The following is a 27,161-nucleotide window of genomic DNA, read 5'->3' as shown; positions in this document are numbered from 1 at the left end:
CTGTTCATGAACCAGCTGTAATTTAGAAGATGCCATGGCATGCTGGAAACAGACATTAGTAAAGGATCCTCAGCTGTTTATTGGGAAAAGGGGAGAGTGTTGGAGGAGGCAGAGGTGGTCAGTGAAAGCCCTAGGTGACTAAACTCTCACACCAGCCAAAAGACTTCTTCCTCTAGGGCAGTGGTTCTCAACCTTCCTGATGCTGTGACCCTTTAATACAGTTCCTCATGCTGTGGTGACCCCAATCATAAAATTATTTCATTGCTACTTCGTAACTGTAATTTTGCTAATGTTGTGAATTGTAATGTAAATATATGGTATGCAGGCTATCCTATATGTGACCCCAAAAGGGGTTATGATCCACAGGTTGAGACTGCTACCCGAAGGCATCTGTGCCCCAGAGTCCATGAATGGATTTGAGAGTCCACGCTACTGTATCTCAAAGGGGTCTTGAATCTCTTAGGTGATGATACTGGAGGAAAGGGGAACCAAAGTGTCTAGCTAATGTATTAGAGGCCAGAAGCTGTCCCAGTGGAAATAGTGGTATGCCTGCATTCAATCATCCATCTACCTAACTGTCCACCCAGCCATCAAAATATTCATCCATCTACCCATTTACCCACCCATCCATCCACTGATCCAACTACCAGTGCATCCAACTATTTTTTTTTTTTTTGAGACACTCATGAATTCTAGGCTGTCTTCAAACTTGAACTCCCTTTGTAGTTGAGGATAATCTTAAATTTCTGATCCCCCTGCCCTAACCACCCAAGTGCTAGGTTTACTGGTGTATACTAGCATGCCTAGTTTATGCAGTGCTGAGAATGAAACCCCAGAGTACGTGCATGTTACAGAAGCCACCACTGCCTGGCCCATCTAACTATTTAATTGTCTACCTAAACAACACTCCAACTACTGACTCATCTCTGCAACAGTGCATTCAACATCCAATCATCTTTCCATTTATACATGCAACTAGCCATACTACCATGTAACCCATTCAACCATTTATATAATTATCCCACCATCCAGGTATTTTTTTTTTATCCAACTATATGGATGGCTGTATCATGCATCAAATGGTTACTTTTGATCTGTCAAAATACCCATTCTCCAACCCACTGACCAATCAACCATTTATGTATCCAAACCATCATCAAACCATTTATCTGCCTATTCTTATATTTATACATCTTTCTATCAACCATATAGTCAATCATCCATTTAAACATTCAATCATTTATCCAGTTATCTAAGCACTCATTTACCCAGCTATTCACTGAATGATCTGTTCTCTGTCCCCTTTGGTCCTGAATACCATGGAGAGGTTAGTAATTCTGCTACTCTTGTCCTCTGGCTTCTCACTTTAAATAGTGAACTCTGTAAGTATATAGCTTGCCCCTTCTTTACTTCTGCATCTCTACCCTTCAACAGTATCCACTCTGCAACACACTCCAATGTTTTTCAAGGGAGTGAGCAAACATATGAAGTAACCAGTAGGTGCTAGATAATGTACCAGGCCCTGGGACAATCAAGAAACATGAGTTTCATTTATGCCAGACTGTGGTGTTAAGTGTTGAAAGGAGACAATATTCAAAATATTTCACATTTGACACTGCATGGAAACTTCCTGGCCAGGAATTGAACAGAGTTCTAGAGAGATGTGTTTGCCAATGATATGGAACTATGTGCATATGTTAATAACCAATATGGCTTTACCAGTGTGGACCTGTATAAATGTCAGCCCTTGTTGGTGTAGGTGCAAAATCCTGGGGCCATAAAAGGAGAAAACTGTGAATGACTAAGGAGAGTTAAAAAGGTTTGAGTAGCAGGTCTTCCTTTTAGGGGATACAGGCTCTGGTCTCTTGCCCAGGTTGTTCTGTGGCCCACTGAACGGTGGCAGTGTGGATCGGAGTCACCACCCTCAATCCCTGAAAGCTGGCAGAAAGGCCCCTCACCTCGGAGCCGCTTCAGACGTTTCTCCTTCCTCTTCTTGCGTACGACAAAAAGCAGTGCCGCCCCCAGTGTAGCCAGGATGACCGGGCAGCCGATGGTGAACAGCTTCTTCACGTCATCCCCTTCCCCCTGAGCAGACTTGATAGGTGGAATGGTACCTGAGAAGGGCAGAGAAGAGAATCAGGGGATGCTATGTGCTGGCAGAGGCCCGCGTGTGAGGAAACCTACTGATGGAGTCTGGTGTGCTTGATCTCTGATCCCCCATCTCCCACTCCAGAGCTGTTGTCTCCTCTCTGCTTCCCTAAATTCTGGTCTTATCAGGACAGCCATGAGTAGTTACTTAGCTTTTATTGTTGTATTAATGACTTTCTGTTCTAGAATTTTTCTGGTTCTGTTCTAGAATTTTCCTGACCCTCTCTCAGGATTATTTCCCTGCCTGGCCAGGTTTAGTGAGTAATCCTAGGGCATCCACAGGTGTTGAAGGGATATATCCATCCCACATCTAGCTGGGCATTGGAGGAACAAAGCAAGGAGATCAGGAGAAGTCATAGAGTGGGGGTGGATCCTGCGATCCCTTCTCCAGATGGGGAATAACCCCCACCACCTCATTCTGTCTCTGTTACTTCCACCACAAGCAACATTTCCTGTCCCTGGGTGCCCACAGGAAAGTGATGATATACTCTACCCATATAACCCTCTGCAAAACTCTGATCCTTGATCCTTGCCTGTTTTCCAAGTTGCGCTTAAGAGTCATCTCCCACATGAAGACTTTCTTGTTGGGGCCTATCTCCTGAAGACTGTTTTTGTTCCGTTTCCTTAGTATGTAGATGGACTTAATTTAGCCCATGACAATTGGTCCCTAGGAGCTCAGCTTTCTTTTTCTCCAATGCGTGCGTGCCTGAGTGTGTGTGTAAAGCATCCCTATGAGGTAGATACCAGTTAGGTGTTCACTAAATATTCATGCTTTTGTCTACGTTTCCCAGACTTCCTTGTAGTTAGCTTAGGGTCACATGATTAGTTAGAACAATAGAAGGAGAAAAAGGAGTGATTTTTTTCCCCCTTAGTTAGAGCAAAGCCCTGGGTTTGGTTCCCAACGTACGTGCACATGTGCATGCCCCTTCAAGACAGTTAAGAACTGATGTGCCTTTTTTCTTGGGGGAGGGGCCATATTCAAGATGGTGTAGCTAAAAGGTGGTAGCCAATCAACTCTCTCAGGACTTTATCAGAACAAGAGAATCTTCACTGGGTGGAGCCACCAGGCTCTTGGTACTTGGTACCGAGATCAGGCCAATGCTAGCAGAGTCCTCAGAGGGCAGGGTCTCAGTTCTCTCTTGGCTTACCTCTCTCTCTCCATCTCCCTGAAGCAATGGACAACAGGAACTGCGTCTTCAAAGACTTTCGTCTGCCTGTCAGGACTGGCCACCAGTAGATGTGCCCACTTACCCACCTGCTACCAATCTGCTGGCCTCTCTGCTCGCTCCTTAGCCTTCTACCCTTGGGTATATGCCCATCTGTTTCTCTTTGCCCATCTCTTTAGAAGCCCTGGTGCTGCCCCATCCCACCCTTTCCAACTCACTGCCGTCGTAGTCCAGGGTGGCAAACTGGGCCGTCTCGTTGCCACAGCCAGCGCTGTTGCAAGCCCTCATGCGGAGTTCATACCACGTGGCCTCTCGAAGTTCTGTCAGAAACACCTCTGTGGAGCTGTTGGCCCGGACGCCCTGCCAGGCCCAGGTCCCCTTGGGCCGGTACTCCAGGACAATGGCTGTGATAGGGCAGCCCCCATTGTTCCAGCCCTGCAGGTTAAGCCGAGCGTGGGTGGAGTTGATGTGGGTGAAGAGGTGTTGGTCTTTGCTGAAGGAAGGTTCTGGGAGACCAGAAGGAGAAAGAGGGGTTAGAGAGCCCTAGAAAGAAGAGACCCTTCATCTGTCTGGGAGGGCTTTTCCTGGGGGCAGCTGGGACTGCAACAGGGGTACCCCCGGAGTGGAGAGGTGAGAGGAGAGGCCCTAGAGTGGGGTCCCAATAGTGAGGGTGGGAGGTGGGAGGAAGGAAGAGTGCCAACCCTCTGACCCTCCAGGTAAGGAAGTAGGACCTTTTAATCAATCAGTCAACCAACTAACCAACCAATTAATTAATTATGACAAAATCTCAGGTAGCCCAGGTTGGCCTCTGATTCTCTATGTAGACAAAGATGACCTTGAATTTTCTGATTCTCTTGCTTCTACCTCCAAGTGCTGGAATTACAGTTTATGTGGTGCTTGGGATTGAACTAGGTGATCCTGCATGCTACCTACACTGTCCCCCACCCCCACCCAGTGTACTGAGATGCTCTAGTGACGGGAACAAGGCTGAGTGTCCTCTCTCTAGCCCCCTACACACTTGTTTCTTTCTCCATGACAGCCATCCTCTGCCCACTGCTGTGGGCTCACCATCCCACCCACTTCCCTCCTGGGCCCTGCTCTTCATCACCACCCCCTGACCCGGCCTTACCCCGCCCGTGGGTCTTGGCCTCGATGATCTCGCTGATGCGCCCAGAGCCCACACTGTTCTTGGCTGCCAGCTTCACCTTGTACCACGTGCCACACTTGAGACTGTCTAGCTTGAAGGAGCGCTCGCTGGAGCTGATGAACACATCCTTCCACTCCTCACTGTTATCCACTGAGTACTGCAGCACAAAGCCTGCGGGAGAGGTTGGCTTGAGTGGGCAAAGCAGAGGAGGGCGGGGCAGCAGAAACCCAGCCTTGACTCCAGCAGAGGTCATGTGCATATGCAAATGAGATGCAAAGCTGGAGGCCTCCTGCCCAGTGCTGGCTGAGTCTGGGTCTCTCCATAGCTCTAGCATTAGATTTAGAGAGCTGAGAGGCCTAAGACCCTAACTGTCCTATGAGGGGCAGGGAGTGTGACCAGCAGTGTCCCCATTTGGGAAGAGCTTTCTGGAAGTACCCTCTTAGCCCCACCTCAGAAGATTGAATCCTGAGCTGCATTCTAAAAGATCTCTGCTGAGTCACACATAATCTTGTTTGAGGGGCACTGATGTCGTGTTTGTCTGCTTGGAAAGACTGGGAAACCTAGGTCCGGTGAGGAAAGGACTTCAGATGTGCTCCGTTCCCAGATGGAGGGGATGGGAGTACTGTCCATGTACCTGAATACCTCCTGTTCTGAATCGCCCTCCAGATTTTTCCTGGGGATTATGGGACCAAGTATGAGAAATAGGTGAAGCCCTTCCCTTGCCCTGGGACTCCAGAATTCCCTCTCCTTCTGATCCAGACCCCTCCTTACCTCTGATGGAGCTGCCCCCATTGTCCCCTGGAATCCAGGTCAGAGTGATGGAAGAGGCAGATGTTTTGGAGACGGTGAGGCGGGGCTGGTCCGGGGGAACTGTGAAAAAAGCTACCAGTTCTCATCGGCAAAGGTTAATCCCGTGGCAATGATGGAGGTACAGAGGGTCATAACAGGAAGGTCCCGGCCCTTCCACATCCCTTTTCATCCCTCCAGCCACCTCTTCCTTTCCCATCTTGGTTCTCCCAAGGTCTGCCTCCCCAGCACCCAGGGTTGCCTTTCTTGGTCCTTCAGTCTCTTTAGCAGGATGGCATTCCTGTCCCTGTTGCCACTTAAACCATCTGCCTTGCCGAGTCTCACCTTGCACCAGAAGGTTGACGATGATGGTATCAAAGCCGCCAGTGTTGGTGGCTGTACAGGTGTAGTAGCCCGAGTCCTCAGCCTTCACAGCACGAAGCAGCAGGGTGCCGTTGGTATGGATGAGCCGGTGTCCATCCAAGGACACAGGGATTGCTGAGTCTTCACTGCCAAACAAAGGGGTGGCATGGGTATTGGCACACGCTCCCTAGTGCTGGGGCCCTCACCCAGTGTGGGGCCAAACAGAAGAGAGGCAGCAGGAGGCTGGTAGGGGATCTTGGGTTCTTGTTCAGCGCTTCCCAAGGATTTCCATTGAGCCCCTGTCTCTTTACCCACCCAGGAAGGTTATTGACTGGGGGCGGGGCGGGGGAAAGGTAAACTCATATGCATAGTGTCATATGCCCTGTAGGACTGCCATGGGGCAGAGATGACCAAACAGCTTTCCGTTTCTCAGGAGACATACCACTCCTCCAGGGCTAATACCTGTCCTTTGTCCACTTCACAGCTGGGGCTGGATCTCCCACTGAATTGCAAGGCAGCCGGACGTCTTTCATCCAGGGTGTTGTTACAGTGCCTCCAAATGAGATGATCTTTGCTGGGGCTATAAGAAAGGAGAGCATAAGGGCCCCCGTGCTTTTTACCCTTTACATTTCACTAGCCCCTTTCACAGGGCTTCCCACATTTATAATGCAAGTCAGGGAAGCTTTTTGGATAAACTGGTGGAGGTGTTCCTGTGACAAAATGGGGCCAGTGTGCCAGGGCTCAGGACCAGAACTGACGGGACCTGGGGTCTGCTGGTTCTGGAGGAGATGGTGGGTGATGAAGCCTCCCAGGATTCTGGGCCATCTAGGTTGTGATGGTGTTCTCGAAGGGGCAAGGCACACAGGAGAAGGGCAAGTTGGGTAGGAGAGGCTGTGCATGCATGTGTGTAGGCATGTACTTCTGAGAGTTTATCAAGTGTGGTGGAGGTGCAGTAGTGTTCAACTGTTGTACTTCATGCGATGGCTGTGTATGTATAGGAGTGTGCTGTATGTGATGTCCACTGGGATGGGGTCAGGCTTATGCCAAGGGCTCAGGTCCTAGGATCTTGTCCTGGGAAGATGGCAGGCTCTAAGCTCCTTCCCTTCTGAAGAAGGTGAAATCTGGAGACAGAGTTGGTGGTACCCTGGGAAGGAGGCAGGGAGGTGAGGAGGCTGAAACAGCTGTGTGCAGGAGCTCTGAGTCAGAGCTCCAAGGGAGAGCACAGCACATCTCAGCTGTCTTGGATGGCCGGGCCACACAGCTGGACAGAAGGCTGATAGAGCCTGATGGCTGCAGGTGTGAGCCCCTGGCTTACCACAGATCCTCAGTTGGATGCTTGCTGGCTTTCCCTTTGTGGCCAACGGGGGGTTTCTCCCATCCCAGGGAATGGGGCTAGGCCAAGGCAGGCCGGTCCTGGGAGCCCAGCCTGGAGAGTCAGGTGAGCTTGGGGTTGTCAGGGGAGGGGATGGGGCAGGAGGCAGGACCCAGGAGGTCAGAGACTTGAAGCTCTCCGGTGCTAGTTAATCTGTCCTTGGGCCAAGGCAGAGAACAGCCCACAGTTCTGTTGTGTGGCTGATCCTGGGTTTTGGGTTGGGGCTTCAAAGCTGTCATTCTTTTAAAAGTATGGGAGTGCCTACAGACCATCCTCCATGTCCAGATTAGGGATGGGTGAAGCCTGCCCTGGGAAGGTCTTGTTCTAGTCCAGAGCTTGCTGGTACATAGAAGAGCACTGTCAGAGAGAACCTTCTGCTTGATGTTTCCGGTTGCAGCAGGAGGCTCTCTCTGGAGTCCCAAAGGCCCAGTGTACCTTGTACTCCAAGAAGCCCCTCTTCCAGGAGCTGAGTACTAAGACCAAGGTTCTGCTTTGGGTTGGGGATGAAGAAGATTCTCTCCAGACGGGGGAGAGTTTGCATCCTAGCCAAGGTGTCTCTGTGAGAGCAGGCCCCGTTGTAGCCTGTTGTACAACTTCTCCAGAGTCAGGGGGCAGCAGAGGCCTGTTCTTTTGGTGGATGCAGAAGGGAGACCTGTGGCCAGCTCTTCCGCAGCACAGTCACAGGTAGCAGGAAGGGGGACACAGCCCCTGTTTGGGAAGAACCAGAATTCTGCCAACGAGCGTCTGGAAATTTCTCCTAGCCCCTGTCCCAGGCCCAGGGTTCTCACCCTTGCCAGCAGGCTCGATGGTGACCTTCTCGCTGCTGTTCCCCCGGCCTGCAGAGGTGACCGCAGCCACCCACAGCAGGTACTGCTGTCCCCGGTTCAGGTGGGCGATTCTGTAGAAGAGTTGTTCAGGGCTCGTCTCGTACTCGCTGGGAGCCTGTGGGGCGGAGGCAAAGCCACACACTGTATGAAACAGAAGCCAGGCCTTGGCCCCCAGCCTGCCATTGTCCTCGGCGCCCTTGGGCCCGGAGCCAGGACTCTGTCCAGCATGCTCTTTCCCAGCCTGAGAATGGCAGTGGACAACATCTGTGCTGGGTTCAGCACTGGGAGCTGATGGTGCCAGTCCCGCAGTATTTCTGGGCCAACCTCGGTTTACCTGTCTGAGTTCTGTATGCTGTAGCACCTGTGGCTACCGGCCAACAGGTATGGGTGTTTTGAGTGAACAATGGGGGGAGCAGTCAGAGAAAGGAGCATGAGGGACTCAGGGTCCTAGGAAAACCACGTGCAAAGAGAGGCTCTGTGGAGAAGCCCAATGACTGCCTCTGCCTTGTTACGGCTGCAGTCAGCCCCACAGCCTGTCCCCTGCTCAGCTACCTCCCAGCCCTGACACCTAATTACACTCTCTCCTCCCCAGGAAGGGGTAGAGAGGCAGCAGGGAGAGTTTTTCTGGGCAGCACTTTATTAACGATTATTAGTGGTATAGATCACCATATATATTTGTAGGTTACATAAATCTATAACATTTTTTTTTAACCAAATGACAGTTTTGACAAGTTGCCAACAAAACAATATCAGATCCCAGTGGTTTTACCAGTTGCTTTGATGAAAAGATTATGTTGCCTTGGAAACCAGAGGCTCAGATATTGAAATGAATTTGAGAAGGCGCTTTTGATAAGCGCTAGTTTGTAGACCTCCTGGCAGCCTCTTCCCTGGCATCGGCCGGATGGGGCTGACTTTCATTTTATTTTATGTTTTTGGCCAGCCGCAGGGAATGGGGGAGAGGATGGCACTCACAGCCCCTCTGAGATCAGGGCGCAAGTCCAAGGAGGGGGAACAGTCCCTGGAACAGATGGGGGCCCTGAGGCCAGAGGGAGCTGGTAATTAGTTATCTCTGCAGTCGTGAGATCTTGCACACAGGCTCTCTTGCACATGGCTGTGCAGATGCTCACGTGTGCTGAGAGATGGATGTCACCGAGGACATTCTCCATGGCCAGTGGGAGAGTGGAGGGGCCCAATGACTTGTGACAGGAGAAAAGGAACCTCCTTTTTGGGACTCAGATCCTCTGAAGGGAAATGTTGGGAGAAGGTTTGTGCACCCTCATGATGTGTACAGATCTCTTGGCAGTGTCCCTCCGGTCTTCCTGGGGGTGGTTGTGATGCCATGTCTAACTCTGAACACAGTTCCTGCTGGGGACAGGGCACAGGTGCAGAGACACTCTGAGTCCTTTTACGATGGGGCATCTGGGGACTGGTGCAGTTCATGCCAGTACATGACTGTAGGATGGTGTGATGGCTTCAATGCTTGCTGTCCTTGCCAGGCATGTAACCCATGTGGCCAGAGCGTCCCTCCCTACCCCCCGGAACTTAGTTCTTTTTGCAGACTAGGAATCATACAACCTTACCTACTCTGGGCTGCGAGTCACCCTTAGGCAAAGAGTGTACGATTGTTTGAAAATCAGAATGCAGTTCCCTGGGCTTGTTTTCTGTGGGTGTAGAGGTGCGTATGTGCATGCGTGTGCGTGCGTGTGTGTGTGTGTGTGTGTGTGTGTGTGTGTGTGTGTGTGTACATGTGTGTTTGTGTGCACATATGCATGTGTGTGTGTGTATAGATGTTGGGTGCTTGTGTGTCAGTGTGTACTTGGGAATATATTTGTGTTTATGCAGGGCAGGAGAGTTTGTCTTTCCCTTGAAGATCTTTTGTGGGTTTTTTTGTGCATGTTTGAGTATGTGCACCTGCATGTCTGTGTATCTGTGCATTTGTGTGGGAGTATGTGAGTATGTGTGGAAGTCAGAAGCCAATATTTGGGTATTTTTTTCTCAGGAGATATTCACATTTCTTCTTCTTCTTTTGCTTGTGTTTTGTTTCTTTTCTGAGCAGGTCTGTCACTGGGACTTGCGCTTCACCATTAGCCAGGCTGGCTTGTTCTGGAACCCAGGGATCTGCCTGCCTCCACCTCTGTGGTGCTGAAATTGTAGACACTCGCCATGATGGCTGACTTTCTAGGTGGGTGCTGGGAATCAAGCTCCTCTTTCTTTCTTTCTTTCTTTCTTTCTTTCTTTCTTTCTTTCTTTCTTTCTTTCTTTCTTTCTTTCTTTCTTTCTTTCTTTCTTTCTTTTTTCCTTTCTTCCTCCCTCCCTCCTCCTCCTCCTCCTCCTCCTCCTCCTCCTTCTCTCTCTCTCTCTGTCTCTCTCTCTCTCTCTCTCTCTCTCTCTCTTTCTTTTTCAAGACAGGGTTTCTCTGTGTAGCTTTGGTGCCTGTCCTGGACCTTGCTCTGTAGTCCAGGCTGGCCTCGAACTCACAGAGATCTGCTTGGCTCTGCCTCCTGAGTGATGGGATTAAAGGCATGCGCCACCGCAGCCCAGCAAGCTCATGTTTCTTTTGTGAACAGCAAGAGGTATTTTATCCCTGAGCCATCCCCCCAAGCCCTCACTTTTGTTTTTAGAGATAGGGTTTCACTCTATAGCACAGACAGACCTGGAACCATGATATAGCCAAAGTAGGTCTCAAATTGATGGTGAACTTCCTACCTCAGCTCCTCTGAGCTAGGACTACAGATATTGAACCTCCATATCCAGAGACATATCAGCATCTCACCAAGATTCTAGTACCTTCCTTTTAATTTGGACTCCCTACAAATCCCTTGAAATTATTTTAAAGCCATACTGTTGTATCTCCTAAATAAGATTCGATGGATAAGAAATTATAGAAAAAAAGAGAAGAAAACTATGACAGGGAAAAACCCCAATAGGCAAACAATGTCTTTCTAATCACAGAGGCAAAAAAGTGGAAATGACTGATAAATTCAAATTTTCTAAAAAGAAATATTATCATACATCAAAACAAATTCAAAAGGCATGAATGAATTGGTGGCTATTTGTAATTTATACAATAGAATGTGGTTATTGTCCTTAATATGGAAAGAGCACTCACAAATTAATAAGAAAAGTGCAAGCAACCCAAATATCAAGAATGAGCACAAGACATGAATTGAAAGTGACTCAAAGAAAAAGATGACCAATAAGCATTTGCAAATAAACAACCTGATAAGTAATCAAAGAAAGAAAATTTAACCTAAGACAACTATTAAAAATAAAATCCAAGTGGCGAAAATGAAAACAAACCCCACGGCAAATCTGAAAGGTATAGATTCAGGAACCTGGGTGCTCTGTGGCATGTGCATGTGCCTTCATGCTGCTGGAAAGCAATTTGTAAGCATGAATGGAGAGCCTCTGTGACCCGGAAATGACATATGCCCCTGAATGCTTCATGGTGAAAGTTCATAGAAATATCATTTATAAGGGTGAAGGTGGAGCAATACTTATAGGCAGGAGGGAGGCCTTGTGAAACAGGCCATGCAAAATGACCACTCAAGATTGTGTTTGAACATTTGGTAGGCTGGAGACAAAGCTTAGCTCATTTGGTAGATTACATAGTGTGCACAAAGCCTTGGGGTTCAACCCCTAGCATCATGTAAACTCTCTCTCTCTCTCTCTCTCTCTCTCTGTGTGTGTGTGTGTGTGTGTGTGTGTGTGTGTGTGTGTGTGTGTGAGAGAGAGAGAGAGAGAGAGAGAGAGAGAGAGAGAGAGAGAGAGAGAGAGAGATGCATGTCATCCCAGCACTTGGGAGGTAAAGAGATCAAAAGTTTTTGTTTTTGTTATTTTCTCCCATGAGACAGGGTTTCTCTGTGTATCCCTGGCTGTCCTGGAACTCCCTCTGTAGACCAGGCTGGCCTTGAACTCAGAGACCCACCTGCCTCTGCCTCCCGAGTGCTGGAATTAAGGGCATGGTGACACCAAAAGTTTAAAATTCTTAGAGCCTGGGATACATGAATTCTTCTCATCCCTGCCCTCCCCTGCAGAAAAAAGGCTGAGAGAAAAAATGCCAAAATCACCACAAAAGAATAAAGAAAAGAACTCTAACAAATTATATGGAAAAGATTATATAACATGTAAAATTTAATTTTAGTATTATGTAAAAAAAAACCCACACCAATCCCATAATATATGTGCAGATCAAAGGCTGGAAGGCAAGGTTTACTGTTGTGGAATAAGCCTGCTGTCTTAGCACTTGAGGGGTGGAGGCAGGGAGGCCAGAAGTCCAAAGTCTTCCTGGGCTACATAGAGAGTTTGAGGCCAGCCTAGGCTATATGAGACCCTGTCTCAAAACCCTCTCCAAGAAGCTGGAGGGGCATTATTAAAACACCATCTGTGCTCATGTTTAGGGAGCAAGCACAGTACCGTGTTTTCTTTGATATCTTTTTCTGCACTTTGTGGAGTTTCTTATAGCACTTATTTATTTATTTGTGCATGAACATGTGTGCCACGCCATGCTGTGTGTATGGCGGTAGAGGACAGTTTTTAGGAGATTGTTCTCCTTCACTCTGGCTTCTGGTAATCTGTTTCAGGTTGCCCGGCTCTCATGGCAAGCCCTTTAACCCACTGTGCCATCTCTCTAGCCCTGTTATTTGCTTATTTATTTTATGAATTTATCCATTTAGTGTGCAAATGCATGTGTGCACATGTAGAGGTCAGGGGACAACTTGTAGAAGTCAGTTCTCTCTACCCTTGTTTTCTGGGGATCAAACTCAGTTTATTAGACTTGGTGGCAAGTAAACTAAACTCACTAAACTCACTAAACTGCCTCCTAGGCCCTGGCTATTATTTTTGTAAAAAGAGAAATCCAGCCACCATATGGAAGTATTTGGTAAAGTTTCACCCCGTTTGAGGCAGCTTTGGATGCTCCTAGCCGTTCGCTGTGAGGCATGCATCTGTGTGCATGTGTTCAAAGGCACACACCAGTGAGTATGACTACACCCAATCTTATGGTCATCTGCTTCTAAGCCCACACTCACACTGTGATTTCATAGTCTCACATGTTTCTGCATGTGAGCTTGCTCTCATCCCTAGCACCCTGACCAGAACTCTTCTTGTACGTGAGTGGTAACATAGTCACTTGGAGTGTGGACTGTAGTGTGCAGAGTGATAGTACTACCCATTGTGACTTTCCCCAGGGACCTCACTGAGCTCAGCATATCTCCCCTCCCTCCCCAGTCTCCTCATGGGCTTCAGCTGACATTCTCATCACCTTTTGTAGACCTTGTGTAATATACCCTCATGGAAGTCTCCCCTAAGAAAGGGGGTTCTTACATTCTCAGGACACAAAAAGCCTGGAACAAGGATCTCTGCTACATTTGAGATCTTGAATATCTTATGTGTTAAATGCTTGGTGTCTAGCCTGTGGTACTTTTGGAAGGCTGTGGAACTTTTAAGAGGTGGGACCCAGTAGGAGGGATTTAAGTCATTGGGAGCATGTCCTTTCTGTCTCTCTCATCTTTGAGACAGGTCTTGCTATGTAGACTGGCATGAGTATCTCTCCTTTGCCTCCCAGCCATGAGTACTCATGGCAGTTTGAATGTAATTGGCTTCCATGATCTCATAGGGAGTGGTACTTTCAGGAGGTGTGGCTTTGTTGGAGTGGGTATAGCCTTGTTGGAAGAAGCATGTCACTGGCAGAGGGCTTTGAGGTTTCCTATGCTTAGAACACTACCCAGTGAAGCAGTTGACATCCTGTTGCCTGCAAGATGTAGGACTCTCAGCTGCTTCTCCAGTACCATGTCTACCTGCATGCCACCATGCTCCCTGCCATGATAATAATGTACTTAACCTTTGAAATTGTAAATGGGCCACCCCAATTAAATGTTTTCCTTATAAAAGTTGCCATGGTCATGGTGTCTCTTCCCAGTAATAAAAACCCTAACTAAGACAGCACCTTTCTCTATCACATGCTTACTCCCTGCCAGGATGAGTGCCTAACTATAGGTATAAAGGCTGTGGGGTCACCTGACCATGACTGAAACCTTGGAAGCTGAGAGCCAAAACAAACCTCTCCTCTTTATAAGTCGATTATCTCAGGTAGTCAGAAAGCTGACTACCACAGTCCCAGTGTCCTCAATAGTAGGAGAGGGGATAGGGACCATAAACTCTGTGCTGAGGCCTGGAAGAGAACCCCAACCAGTCATTGGCCACTCCTGAAGCCTGAGTTAATCAGGAGGCCTCCACAGACTGGCCTCTTTGAAAGAGTTCATTATCAGAAGAGGAAATGACTGTAAAGGCCGAGCTAGAGTGTGGCTACTTTCTTCCATCAGCTGAAAGGGGACATGCCACATGTCTAAGGCTTTACGGTGGTCAGGCTGTTTGATATTCAATCATCAAACATGTATCGGTGACTCCAATACCCTTGATCAATGCTCCACAGATGGGGATCCAGAGATGAAAAGACACTGCTCCTGCGGTCTTTGGGTGATGGAGAAATAGGCTCCAGTAGAACTCAATAGAGGCAAAGGAGTGTTATAAAAAGGATGGTGAACAGTTTGGTACTGTGAGAACTGAGAGAGGAGGGAGGCGACAGAGGGGAGAGAGAGGGGGGAGGGAGAGAGGTGGGCATTAGATATGCTGAAAGCATTGATTGGTCAATCCCAAGGGTCTATGCTAATGTGGAGCAACTAGAGTGTGCACCTGGTGTGTGTGTGTGTGTGTGTGTGTGTGTGTGTGTGTGTGTGTGTAGTGTCAAGAAGCATACGTGCACACCTGGCATAACACCAGCAGGAGCATAGTGTTCTCAGGTAGCATCTGCAGGCCATGTCCCAGCAACTCCTCTCCCAGACACCCACTGTACAAAAAGTGCCCGCCCAGTAGCGCCGTGTGATGAGCTCCAAGAGAAGACACACCCCAAGCCTCCACCTAAGATGTCAGCAGACAGAACAACGCGGGAACTCGGGAATACATGTGTACTCTAAAGCCAAAGCAGTGGGTGAGAAGGAAGGATCTCTACCCACATACCATAGCACAGCTGAAAACCACAGACCCAAAGCAGTGCTGAGCAACAGGAGCCAGATAAAAAGCAGGACTTGACCTACACTGAGGGCTGAGAGAAGCAGCATTTATCCAAGCTGTTGAGTTGGGAGAACAGAGGGGAAGAAGGCATTGCAGAAGCATGGGAAGGTCTCTAGGAGTGCCCGAATGTCCTGTGCTCTGCTCCAAGTGTCTCCATATGGGTATGTTACAGGCATTATGTTGCATGTGGCAGTGTCCATGAGCTTCCTCTCTGAGAAGAGACTCCTGGCCTCCTTAGTGAGGGCCTTTGGTGCCCACTCCAGAAGCATAGTTCAGAAAGCCCACAGACCAGTAGGCTCTTGTGCCCACTGAAATCCAGGTCCTGTCAGAGATGCCCTTACTCCCATCCTGTTCCCACCATGCCTAGCTCCACACTGTGGCAGTCATCTGCAGTAGGGCCCCAGCAGTGCCTTCAAACATGGAGGACCCTGATGAAAGGCCAGGCATTCCTAGAGTCTACAGGCCAGCCAGTCCCCGGGAGTGCCTGGGGTCAGTGGGCCAGAAGAGCAAAGCTGTATGATGCTCTCTCTCTCTCTCTCTCTCTCTCTCTCTCTCTCTCTCTCTCTCTCTCTCTCTCCTCTCTCTCTCTCTCTCCTCTCCTGTCTGCTTGACTGTGACCCACATGTCTCAAGAGGGTCTCCAAAGCTGTGACATGCTTGAAGCTTCTTCAGTAGATGCCTCTTCAGTAGATGTCTGGCCCATGATGGATGATAGCATGCAAGGTTTCAGCCATTTTTGTGGTAAACAGCACCCATACTTGAAAAAAAAAACCCCTTTTTATTAAATGTATTTATTTATTTGGGAGAGGTGTATATATGTCATGGCGCGTGCACATGCGTGCGTGCGTGCGTGCGTGGTGTGTGTGTGTGTGTGTGTGTGTGTGTGTGTGTGTGTAGTGTCAAGTAGATTATCTTCTAATGTGTTAGTCCCAGGGCTTAGACTCAGGTCCCTGAGTTTAACAGTAGGTGTCTTTACCCAGTGAGCCATTTTGTCCAGCACTCATTCTGAACTATGATTCACAGGGAAGCATAGATAGGAAAAGCTCCACAGTTTGACCTGAAAGCTGACTGATGCACCATCCCTAAAAGATCTGCTCCCTGACTCCCTCAGCACTTACCGGCTGGCCGGACCCAGGGCTGGAACAGAAGATGGTGTACTTGCGGATCACCCCATTGGGCTTGGTTGGGGGCAGCCAGGACACGACCACACTGCTGGCTGATGAAGGAACGGCTTTGATGCCAGCAGGGGGACCTGGAACTGAGCAGCGAGAAGGCCTGGTCAGTCTCGAGAAGAGAAGGTTCAGGCTTGGAAAACAGTGGTAGAGGGGGCGAGAGGGTGAGTCTGGGAGAGCTCCTTAGAGGGGACCTGGGAGCTGAGGGCTAGAGGAGGAGGGCCCAGCATGGCCTACAGGCAAGAGGGCAGGACGATCATGAGGGGATGTGACAGGCTCTGAGATAGAGGCTGGCAAAGGGGCCAGCTTCTTGAGTGTTTGGCCAGGCCAGACATAGGGAGAACAGAGAGAAACGGAACACAGGAAGAATGCATCTGTTTCCTTTGACCTTAACCCTTGTACCCCAGGCCCTCACTAATGACAGGCTTGTGCCTAGGACTCCACCCACTGACACTGGTCACCTTGCTTTTAGGCCTGTGAGTCCCTCTAGGATGGGACTGCAAACTGCTTTTGGCTGTGGTACCAGGGTATTGTCTTGTGTATTGATGAGGTTGTTTCCACTCTAGAGGCTCATATAGACTCCTCTCTGCTTGTCCAGAATAACTGGAAGCCTAGGGCCCTGCCTGGGAGAATGATAGTCTCCTGTCTCAGGCACACTCCCCATCTCTTTCACCTTGTTTGACAAAGGGACTTTGTCTTGTTTTCTTCAACACTGCCTATGCCAGAATAGCAGGCCCACCAACTCCTGGGGCTTCTCCTGTCCTTACATCCTATCTCACCACAGGAGCTCTGGGATTGTGGATGAACTATTTTACATGGGTCGTGGGGATTCATACTTAAGTCTTTAGTGTTGCTTGGCAAGCATTTTACCCAGTAAGCCATCTTTCCATCTCCTTTCATACGTCCTTACACTTTAGATGTCTTCTATATAGTATGAATTTGGGTTTTGTTACTAGCCAGTCTGAGAGGCTTTATCTTCTAATTGGAGAATTTACTCAGTTTATCTTTAATGCAATAGCTGGTATATCTGTGTTTAAGCTTATTCTCCTAGAAATACTTCCTGCTTGTATCATTTTCTATGTTTTTCATTTTCTTTGCTTTTGTGACTTCTATTTAATTAAGTTTTTTTTTGAAAATTACATTGCTTGGGCTGGAGAGATGGCTCAGTGGTTTAGAGTACTTGCTGCTCTTATAGAGGACCAAGATTCAATTTCCAGCACCACATGGTAGCCCACAACCATCCATAACTCCAGTTCCAGGTGATCTAATGCCCTCTTCAGATCTCTGTGGATACCAGAAAGTACATGGTACACATATATACACACAGGCAAAATATTTATATACATAAGATAAAATACATTTAAAAAAGAAAATTGCATTTCCTACTACCTTGATAATTACATAGTGTTGCATTATTTTCAGTGGTTATTTAAATAGACTCCAATATGATTTTTTTTTAAGATAAGGTCTCACATCTTTAACCCACACTGGCCTCAAACTTAGGTTCCTCCTCCTTTAGCCTCCCAAATAGTTTACAGGTTTTACAGGCATGGGGCACCACACCTGACCACTAAGTGGATTTTTAATTATCAAAGTTCAATATCACTTGGTACTTTGCTTCTCAGACAATGCAAAGACATCAGAGATTTCACACACTGTCTCCCATTTCGTGTGTCATTGTTGAGTATTTTAGTTCTGTATATACATCATCATTATGATCACTTTACACAGTCGGTATTAATTTAGATGGACCCATATGTTCACCATTTAATTGCTTCGTTTTCCTAGCTGCATCACCGAGCTTCCATCTGGGATCATTTTCCTTCAAGGTAAACAATAATACCTTTGAATATTTCTCTAGGGCAGTTATGTTGGTAATGAATTCTTTCAGCCATTGTTTGAATAAAAATGTCTTTTAAAATTTTTGTTATTTATTTATTTTTTTTAGATTTCTTTCTTTCATTTCATGTACATGCGTATTTTGACCACCTGTGTGTATGTGCACTACATGCATGCCTGTTGCCTGTAGAAGTCAGAAGAGGGCTTAGGATCTTCTGGAACTGGAGTTACATGGTTGTAAGCCATGATGTGGGTGTTGAGACCTAAACTTGGGTCCTCTGCTAGAGCAAAAGTATTCCCAACTGTTGAGCCCTGTCTCCAGTCATCTCAATGAGCATGTCTTCATTTCATTTTAATCTTGAGGCGTAGTCTATGTGAAGCATCTCAGGTCCTAGTGATTTCCTTACATAGAACCAATACTTTTGTTTTTAAATGTCTTTGCAGCTTCCAGCGTTTCTGATAAGTTGGCTGACAATCTTATCATTGCCTCTTTTCAGATTTTCTTCCTTCTGGTTGCTTCTTCAATTCAATTGTTTGGGGCTGGATAGATGGCTCAGGGGTTAAGCACACTGGCTGTTCTTCCAGAGGTCCTGAGTTCAATTCCCAGCAACCACATGGTGGCTCACAACCACCTGTAATGGGAGCTGGGTTCCCTCTTGTGGACTGCAGGCATACATGGAGGTGGAACGCTTTATACATAATAAATAAATAAACCTTAAGAAAAGTTGCCTTTGGTCATAGTGTTTAAAAAAACGATTCATTCTTTCTCTCTCCCCTTTTCCTGCTTTATTATACTGTGCTTAGATGTGTATTTTCTTTATGTTGCCATCTACAGAGTTAGGGCATCTTGACCTTGTGGCTTGATAGTGCTTATCATCTTTAAGACATTTTCAGAATATTATCTTCTACTCAGTTCTCTTTCTCCTTTTTTTTTCTGGGATGTCTTCTGCATTTCTATATCCTTGATGCTCAGAATAGTTCAACTCAGTCAGTTGGGAACATGTTAGACATTGGAAAGCCTCAGGTTCTACCTTCGATCTATTGAACCAGAGTCTGGATTTTAACATGACCCCTAATTGATATGTATGTATATTAAAGCTTAAAGATAATTAGAGATAATTTCTTTATGTGCCTTTCTTGTTCACTTTTGCTTTCTAGGACCATGGTTCTCAACCTTCCTGGTGCTGTGACCCTTTAATACAGTTTCTCATCTTGTGGTGACCCCAACCATAAAATTATTTTTGTTGCTACTTTATAATTGTAATTTTGCTACTGTAACTAATTAAATTGTAATGTAAACATCTGTGTTTTCTGATGGTCTTTGGGGTTGCAGCCTTTCTCTGCTTCATCTGGTTATTTTCATTTGCCTTATCTTCCAATTCAAAGTTTATCTCTTTAGCTGTGTCTATTGTACTTTTAAACCCAGTGGCTGAGTTTTTTTAAGCATTGTTTCTTTTGTCTTTCTTTCTTTTTTCTTTCCTTCCTTCCTTCTTCTTTCCTTCCTTCCCTCCCTCCCTCCCTCCCATCCTCTCTCCTTTCTTTCTTTCTTTCTTTCTTTCTTTCTTTCTTTCTTTCTTTCTTTCTTTCTTTCTGAGACAGGATTTCTCTGTATAACAGCCCTGGCTTCCCTGGAACTCGCTCTGTAGACCAGGCTGGCCTCAAACTGACAGAGATCCACCTGCCTCTGCCTCCTGAGTACTGGGATTAAAGGCATGAGCCACCATCGTCCAGCTAGTGACTACGTTTTTAATTTTGGTATTAGTTTAAATTTTTTTCCATTTGATAGTTTCATTGTAATTTTCAGTCTTTCCAAGCATAATTATCATAAAGTCCATGTTTGGTCATTTTAATTGTGAAAATTATATGTTTCCTTGGTATACTTTCCTTGATGCCTTTTGTTTATTTGCTGATTCTGTCCCATTAGTTTTTATTGTATACCAGACATAATACTTGCTAAACTGTACCAGTAATGCGAAAACTCAGGTGATAACCATCTCTGCAAAGAGAAGATACATTCTGGACACTAACAATTTGGGGTCACTTCAATCCAGATTATAGGCCTGAGGGAATTCCAAGTTGAGCTGTGTGCACTTGGCTCATGTTTACTCCTGGACTCAAAGGGTTGTTTGTACTTCAAGGTTTTGATTTAAGGAGAGTGGGGTTCACCAGACAGATTTCAACTCCTCAGCTGGCCCTGACCTCTAATGTGTGTTCTTCTAGTGCTCTTCAATGTCTTGGTCACTGTCTCAAGATTCAGAAAATGTCCTTTAGGGAAAGTACTGCTTCACATCAGGCTCCTCCTGGGTCCTGTTTTCCCTGGGGTCCTGGCCCAGTAATTCACTCTCCCGTCAACAGTATGATGAACTCTAGGCAGGCATTTTAAAAAAATCACTAGGTTTCTAGCTACCTTCAGCAGGGAAGGTAGGTGTGAGTCTCCTGGTCCACACCCCCTCCATTGGCTGCTGCCTCGCACAGAGGCTTCCCATAGGCTTCTCACCCTGTCCTCACCTCCCTGCCCCCAACAGGGCTTCTTTTCCCAGAATGGCTCTAGTCCTGTTCCTTCCTCAGCCAAAGGCCTTTAAAAACAGTCTAGCATGCAGCTTGGCTCGGCTTTGGTTTCCACGGGGGAATTGGGGAGTGGACAAAAGACTTTCTACTTCAAAAACTGAGTCCAACCTGGACACCCTGAAATCAAACACAGACTGAGTTCCGCCACTTGGTAAGTGAATTTGACTTTTGTGTTTGCACTTTAATCTTCTTTGTAAAAAACTACTTTATTTACTTACTTTTTGTTTTAAATGAATGTTTTACCTGTGTGTATGTATATACACCATGTGTGTGTGGTGCCTTCAGGTGTCAGAAGAGATCATTGGATCCCCTGGAACTGGAATAACAGACAGTTGTGAGCTGCCATGTGGGTGCTGGGAACTGAACCCAGGTCTTCTACAGGAGCAGCCAATGCTCTTAACTGCTCAGCCATCACTCCAGCCCCTTATTTCTTTTGTGTCTGTGCATGTTCATGTGTGCTAGTACATGTGTGCATGAATGTGGAGGCCAGTGGGCAAGCTTGGGTGGGGGTGTTCCTTAGGAAGCATTACCTTGGTTTTTGAGATAGGGTTTCTTACTAGGACCTGGAGCTTGCCAATTAGCTGAATTAGTCCCAGGGATCCATCTGCCTTTACCTCTTTAGCTCTGGCTTACAGGAGTATGTTACCACACCTGGCTTTCTGTGTAGGTTGTAGGGATCAAACTTGAGTCTTTATGTTGTATGGCAAGCAGTTTTCAGAGTGAGCTATCTCCTCAGCCCCTTATTTCTTTCTGTTTCTTTTAGTTATTTTGAAAGGGTTTTAATTTCTTTTCTTGAGGGTGGTGGGCAGGTGAGGTCTTAATGCCTTCAGATTAAAGATACTTGGCCATGGTCCCACAGAGGGGCTGTGCTTAGAACATGGGCCTGTCTGCTTTTCCTATCAAATGAGTACACACTGGAACAATGTCCCACTGCACATGGCAGAGCCAGGCTGGTAGATATGTGGCTGTGATATGGTGAGCAGAGTTGATTGACACTCCTCCCTGCCTCCTACAAACAGACCTGCCTTTTGCTCAGGTTCCCATGCTCTTCCACACTTTAGAAGTGGTCGACTCTTGTCACCTACATTGGAGGATATATTAAGTTTTGAGAAGAAGTTTGGCCATGATAATTCCCTTTTGATGTCTGGTTTAGTGAGAGGAATGTAACCCTGTTCTGGCCAATAGGAAGTGAGAATAAATCTGGTAAGCAGGCTTCTGGGAAAAGTTCCTTTAACACCAAGAGAGGCATGGTGACTTGAAGCGATTTCTTCTGCCTGGTCTGGTGAGAAGCAGGGAGCGGTGGCCATGTTGAAATCTTGGTGGCCAAGGTGGCAGTGGCAGTGGTGGTGGTGGCGGGGGTGGGGTTGGGGGGGGAGAGGTGGGGGGGCCATGATGAAGGTGGTAGAGAGGAGCCACTGATCAAACCAGCCCAGAGTGTCTCACTGGGGGCTCCTGGTCCGTGTGATGACCACTGTGGTTAACACTTTTGTCTCTTTTGGTTAGACTTTCTATTACACAAACAATTTCCTAATAGGCAGGAGGGTAGCCCGGATTTTCCCTCCATTTTCTGAGTGGCACTCACAGAGCAGCTCTGGGACTCAGGCCTCAGAGTTCTCATCTGCAAAATGGAAAGACTATCTAGCTCTCTGAAAGCTAGGAAGAGGATATGTCACGTGTGACAGCATGCCACACACGTGTTAAGTCACGACTGCTGTTTGGGATGAGACTTCACCTGACGTTATACCCTTTCTGGCCTTGGGCTTTCCTGTGGGGAAACCGAGTCTCCCACCTGTCATGCAGCTATAATTTGTCATCACCCAGGGCTGCTTCTACAGAGGACTTTCTAGTTATCTTGCCTCTTTAGTTTGATGAGGTGCCGTTGTTCCCACTTCGTCACACAGAAACTGAGAGTGGACAGAAGCTTGAGGGACTTGCCAGATGAAAACAGGGCTGGGCAAGTTCCTCTGCAGAATTGGCCAAGACCCTTTCCATACCATGCAGCTGCCCCCCAAAGGTGAGGACTGTATTCCCTGCCTCCCACCCTAAGCCTGGATCCCATTGTGTGTGTTCCTGTGTGCCTCTGAAAGCGACTTTGGGTAGATAGCTGAAGGCTCTTGGGAAGGCAGGATGATGCCTATGGCCCCTGAGCTCCCTCTTGGGCCTCACTGGGTTAAATACACGAAGATGCTCATGGCTGTGGCCTTGACTGAAGCAAGAGTCAGGAAGCTTAGGACCTCAGTGATTCATTTCCAAAGACCAGGAAAACGCCTGTGTTGCATGGTCCCAGGCTGGGCACGAGTTCAGTTTGTCCTCTGCCCCAGAGCAGGTGGTTCTGCCTAGGGCTGTCTTAGGAAGCCATGACAGGGTTAGTGACAGGAAGTGTTGCAGGAGGATTGGTACATACTGAACTGCTTAGAGCTTTTGAGGAGGGAGCTGGCAGCAGGGCTGAAGGGAGGGGGAGATCGAGGCAGGCTGTGAGCCAGTTCAGGCCCTGTGCTGGGAGTATATGAAATTCCTCTCCATCATTCACAACTCTGACCCTTCTAGAACCTCTGAAAAATATCTGGGAAGGCCCTAGATCCCAGGTCCTAGCAAAAGCAAGGCCCTGGGTTTGATTCTCAGCTCCAAAAAAAAAAAAAAAAAAAAAAAAAGACACAGGCCGAGTAGGAAGGAAGACAGGAGATACCCACAATGGCTACCGCTTACATGCCTACTGTGTTTCAGACACTCTTCATCCAAATGTAGCCTTTCTAGGGACAGAGTACCTAGCCCAGGACATTCAGTCAAGAAACAGCCCAGGGCCAGTGAGATGTCTAGGCAGGAAAAGATACGTGCTGTGCAACCTGGCAATCTGAATTTGCTTACCAAAACCCATGGAAGAACAGAAACAATTCTACCAAGTTGCCCTCTGACTTCCACACATGTGCTGTGGCATGCATGTGTATATGCACGTACGCATCATATATACACACATAATAACAACAAAGCCTTGGGGTAGGGTGGGGTAAGGAATGGATGTCTGGAAGCAGGAGACCAGAGCTGTGTGCCAGGTCTGGGCCAGGCCACCTTTTGCTTCAGTGGTCTCCCAGATTCGGGCAGTTCTGGGCCCCAGATGGAAGCCCAACCCTTTCCCCTACCCGTGTTCTTTCCAGGGTGACTCAGTTTCTAGCCTGCATTTACTCATATTATATTCTTGAGTTTGGCCTGAATTCTTCTCAGTGAGGAAAAGCTTAGTGACTACAGCTCCATATGGAGGCCCATCCCATTTTCTTCCTGGCGAGTTCAAGGCCTGGACCATACTGGGGTCTTTGGGGGATGGCCACCAAGTCCTTAACCTTAGTTGTTCTAGGTGGCATTCTTGCTCCCCGTGCCAACCCCAACATTCATGCCTAGAGGAAACTGGGCTGTGTCTGGAGGGGAGAGCAGATGCTTCAAAAGGATGCCTCATGGGCGGGGCTGGGAGGAGAGCTGTCAGGCTGGTGACTGGGCAGGGATGGGAGGACTGCTATCAGGCTGGTGACTGGGCAGGGATGGGAGGACTGCTGTCAGGCTGGTGACTGGGCAGGGCTGGGAGGACTGCTGTCAGGCTGGTGACAGGGCAGGGATGGGAGGACTGCTGTCAGGCTGGTGACAGGGCAGGGATGGGAGGACTGCTGTCAGGCTGGTGACAGGGCAGGGATGGGAGGACTGCTGTCAGGCTGGTGACAGGGCAGGGATGGGAGGACTGCTGTCAGGCTGGTGACTGGGCAGGGATGGGAGGACTGCTGTCAGGCTGGTGACTGGGCAGGGATGGGAGGACTGCTGTCGTCAGGCTGGTGACTCGGTGCTTCCGAGAGCAGAGTGGGAAGGGAGGAGACAGTTGCTTAGTTGTTCCCACATCCATCCCAGAGCAAGTCAGCCAGCTCCATGGTCATAAATGTTTGGAGAATAGCCACATCCTCCAAACCACCCTCCAAGGGCTCAAAGGGACAGGAGAAGGAACGGTGCCCTGCTCTTGTCTTGCCCCTGGCATAAGGGCTGGCAGCAAGCAGCCTGTATGTGTGTGTGTGGGGTGCTCCTGGGAAGTCGGTTCCTGAGGGCAGAGTTGGGAGGTCATCCCTGGACTCACCATCTTCCTTGGTCTGGATATAGAGCACGCTGCTGCGCACACCATCTCCAGCCTGCGTGTAGGCTAGCACCTGGACACTGTAGTTGGTGAACTTCTCCATTCCCCGCAGCTCCACTCGCTCCCTCGTGGTGGTGACATTCTGCATCTCGCCCCACTCTGTGGAGACAGCCCTCTCTCTGGTCATGAGGCTGGCCCTGCCATGCTCCCTGCCCTCCTCCCAGCCTGGGCTCAGACCTCTGCTCTGTAGGGGTCAGGACTCGATGGTCTTCTGCAAGGGAGCATATCTGACCCTAGGCCAAGTACATGCTGGCATTGAACCCTGGTTGACCTTGACCTTGTACCAACTTTTGCTTAATGCTCTCTCTTTAAGATACATTCATCTCTCTGGGCAGTGGTGGTGCACGCCTTTAATCCCAGCACTCGGGAGGCAGAGCCAGGCGGATCTCTGTGAGTTTGAGGCCAGCCTAGTCTACAGAGCGAGATCTAGGACAGCCTCCAAAGCTACACAGAGAAACCCTGTCTCTAAAAACAAAAAACAACAACAAAAAAAGATACATTCATCTGTACCTCCCTGAAGCATGCACCCTCCTGCCATCCAACTCCCCCGCTTCCTTAGCCCATGGGAATCTATCATTGTAGCTGCACTAAGGAGCTTCTTGTAGATCCTAAAGAAGTGTTTTGGGAAGGCTGGGCAAACGGTGGTGCATGCCTTTAATCCCAGCCCTCAGGAGGCAGAGGCAGGAGGGTCTCAGGGACTTTGAGGCTAGCCTGGGCTACTCTAGCCAGGGCTATATAGTAAGATCCTGTCTAAAAGAACAGTTTATGGCAAGAGTCTCGTAGAGGAGGTCACAAAAACAAAAGAGAAAAAGAGGGAGGGGCGGCCTTCTGAGCCTCCGTGGAAACGGTGTGTAAGACTGGCCAAGACACAGGCGCTGTGAACTGACTTTGTGGAGATGAGTGACTGGAGTTCAGCTCCCAGTGCCTCAGTGGAGACCAGGTGCAGGCAGAAGGCTCAAGGCACTCGCCAGCCAGGTGGCAGTGCAGTGGGTAGGGCCCAGAGGGTGAGAACATCATGCCTTGATGAGATTCAGAGGCCTGAGTATGGGGAGGACAGCAGACCTATTTGGGACACACAGAAAGCCCTAAGAAGATGGCAGCTTGACTAACAGCCAGGCAGTCTTTGGAGAGTAGAAAGGCCAATGTCTTCTCTGAGGCTGGGTCGGAAAGCCTGTTGCTTTGGAAAAGAGAACGCAAGTTCTGGAAGGGATCTTACACTGACACCATTTAAGGGTCACATTTGTTTGCTTTTTGGAGACAGGCTCTCACAATATAGCTCCAGCTGCCTCTGCCTCCTGGACGCAGGGATTAAAGACATGCACCACCACACCTGGCTGGTGGGGTGGCCCGGGATCTCACATCAAAAGGATTTGGGAAACCTGTAGGGGCTGAGTTCTAAGACTGAGGCTCCTAAGCTTTCATAGGAGAAAATGGATCAGGGATGTCCTTCCAGCAGAGTCCAGGTTGGAAGGGAGGCAGCAGTAACCTGGATAGGTGGCTGTGAGCCTCACTCCAGGTCCCCCAGAAGGGAGGGTGCAGAGTGTTCAGGACTCGGATGCAAACTCATCCCAGGCCCTGGTGCTCCACTGAGGTGAGTAAAGCTTTTGTGTGCACAGCTGGTGATGCGGGCCTCTGGCTCTGCATCCTACAGACTTCCTGGCCACTGGAAGGCCTTTGTATACACCACGGGGCGTGAGAGTGATGCATTTGCTGGGTTCCATAGAACTTTCTGCATCTGAGGCAAGGAAGGCACCCTGAAGGCATCTCTTCCACTCGCCCCTTGCTGTCCTCACCCTGCAGTGAGTTCTGCTCTGTCCCTCACAGGACCTGGGCTGCTGCTTGCATTAGACTCACAACTTACTGCCCTCCTGGCTCCATTAGGGTTTGGCCAAAGGGGCAGCTTCCCTAGGTTTGGATAAAACTGCTTCTTCTCTCATCCCTTCAGGCCTAGATGATGACAGCTTCCTGTAGGTACTAATCCTGGGCATCCTCTCTTCCCCAGTCTACTGAATATAACCCCTCAACATACATTTGTGTGTGCCACCTGCTCCTTGCCTGATATCAACATGTCATTCAAATAGCAAATGTGCCCCAGGACCCCCAATGACTATGTGTGCTGTTGTCGAGGTGCAGCTGGTACCTACTGCCCCTCACCAGAGAGGTGACCATGTGCATGACCTTGACCCTCATCTGGCTCTGGTCCTAGGCTAACAAGGACACATACAAGTGGACCCTCACTGTCACCTCACACCCGTGTGGTCTCCATATATATGGAGAGGGGGCTGTGCTTACACTTGACATGCCTCTGGAAGCTGCTCAGCTCTAACCAAGCCTGGGGCAAATCCCAATGAATGTGAGCCTGTCAGCCATTAATCCTAGAAGACTCACCCCCGTCAACGTAGAGTGACCAGAAGATGACCCGGTAGCCTTTGAGGACACCGTTGAGGGTGCTTCGTGGTGGCTCCGACCAAGAGATGACAGCCACATCAGAAGTGATGGACAGGGCTCGGACATTCTCTGGGGGTTGGCTGGGCACTG

The 27,161-nt window shown here is 48.4% G+C and overlaps 1 protein-coding gene across 2 annotated transcripts in view; it reads right to left on the bottom strand.

Annotated features, from left to right (window-relative positions):
* Positions 1-27,161, bottom strand: part of Dscaml1 (DS cell adhesion molecule like 1) — a 334,350-nt gene that overhangs the window by 4,335 nt on the left and 302,854 nt on the right. For both annotated transcript variants that reach the window (XM_036192440.1, XM_036192441.1), the window contains 10 exons: positions 27,012-27,158; positions 24,567-24,722; positions 15,998-16,137; positions 7,771-7,924; positions 6,073-6,190; positions 5,593-5,756; positions 5,233-5,331; positions 4,444-4,632; positions 3,533-3,820; positions 1,959-2,114 (listed from right to left, as the gene is read on the bottom strand). In XM_036192440.1, the coding sequence (XP_036048333.1) occupies positions 1,959-2,114; positions 3,533-3,820; positions 4,444-4,632; positions 5,233-5,331; positions 5,593-5,756; positions 6,073-6,190; positions 7,771-7,924; positions 15,998-16,137; positions 24,567-24,722; positions 27,012-27,158 (1,611 nt within the window). The remainder of the gene's footprint in view (positions 1-1,958; positions 2,115-3,532; positions 3,821-4,443; positions 4,633-5,232; positions 5,332-5,592; positions 5,757-6,072; positions 6,191-7,770; positions 7,925-15,997; positions 16,138-24,566; positions 24,723-27,011; positions 27,159-27,161) is intronic.

Source organism: Onychomys torridus, chromosome 7 (assembly GCF_903995425.1).
Source record: "Onychomys torridus chromosome 7, mOncTor1.1, whole genome shotgun sequence".
In the NCBI taxonomy this organism is placed as follows: domain Eukaryota; kingdom Metazoa; phylum Chordata; class Mammalia; order Rodentia; family Cricetidae; genus Onychomys; species Onychomys torridus.
The sequence above is the reverse complement of the archived record's forward strand: the minus strand, read 5'-3'. Positions and strand labels throughout refer to the sequence as shown.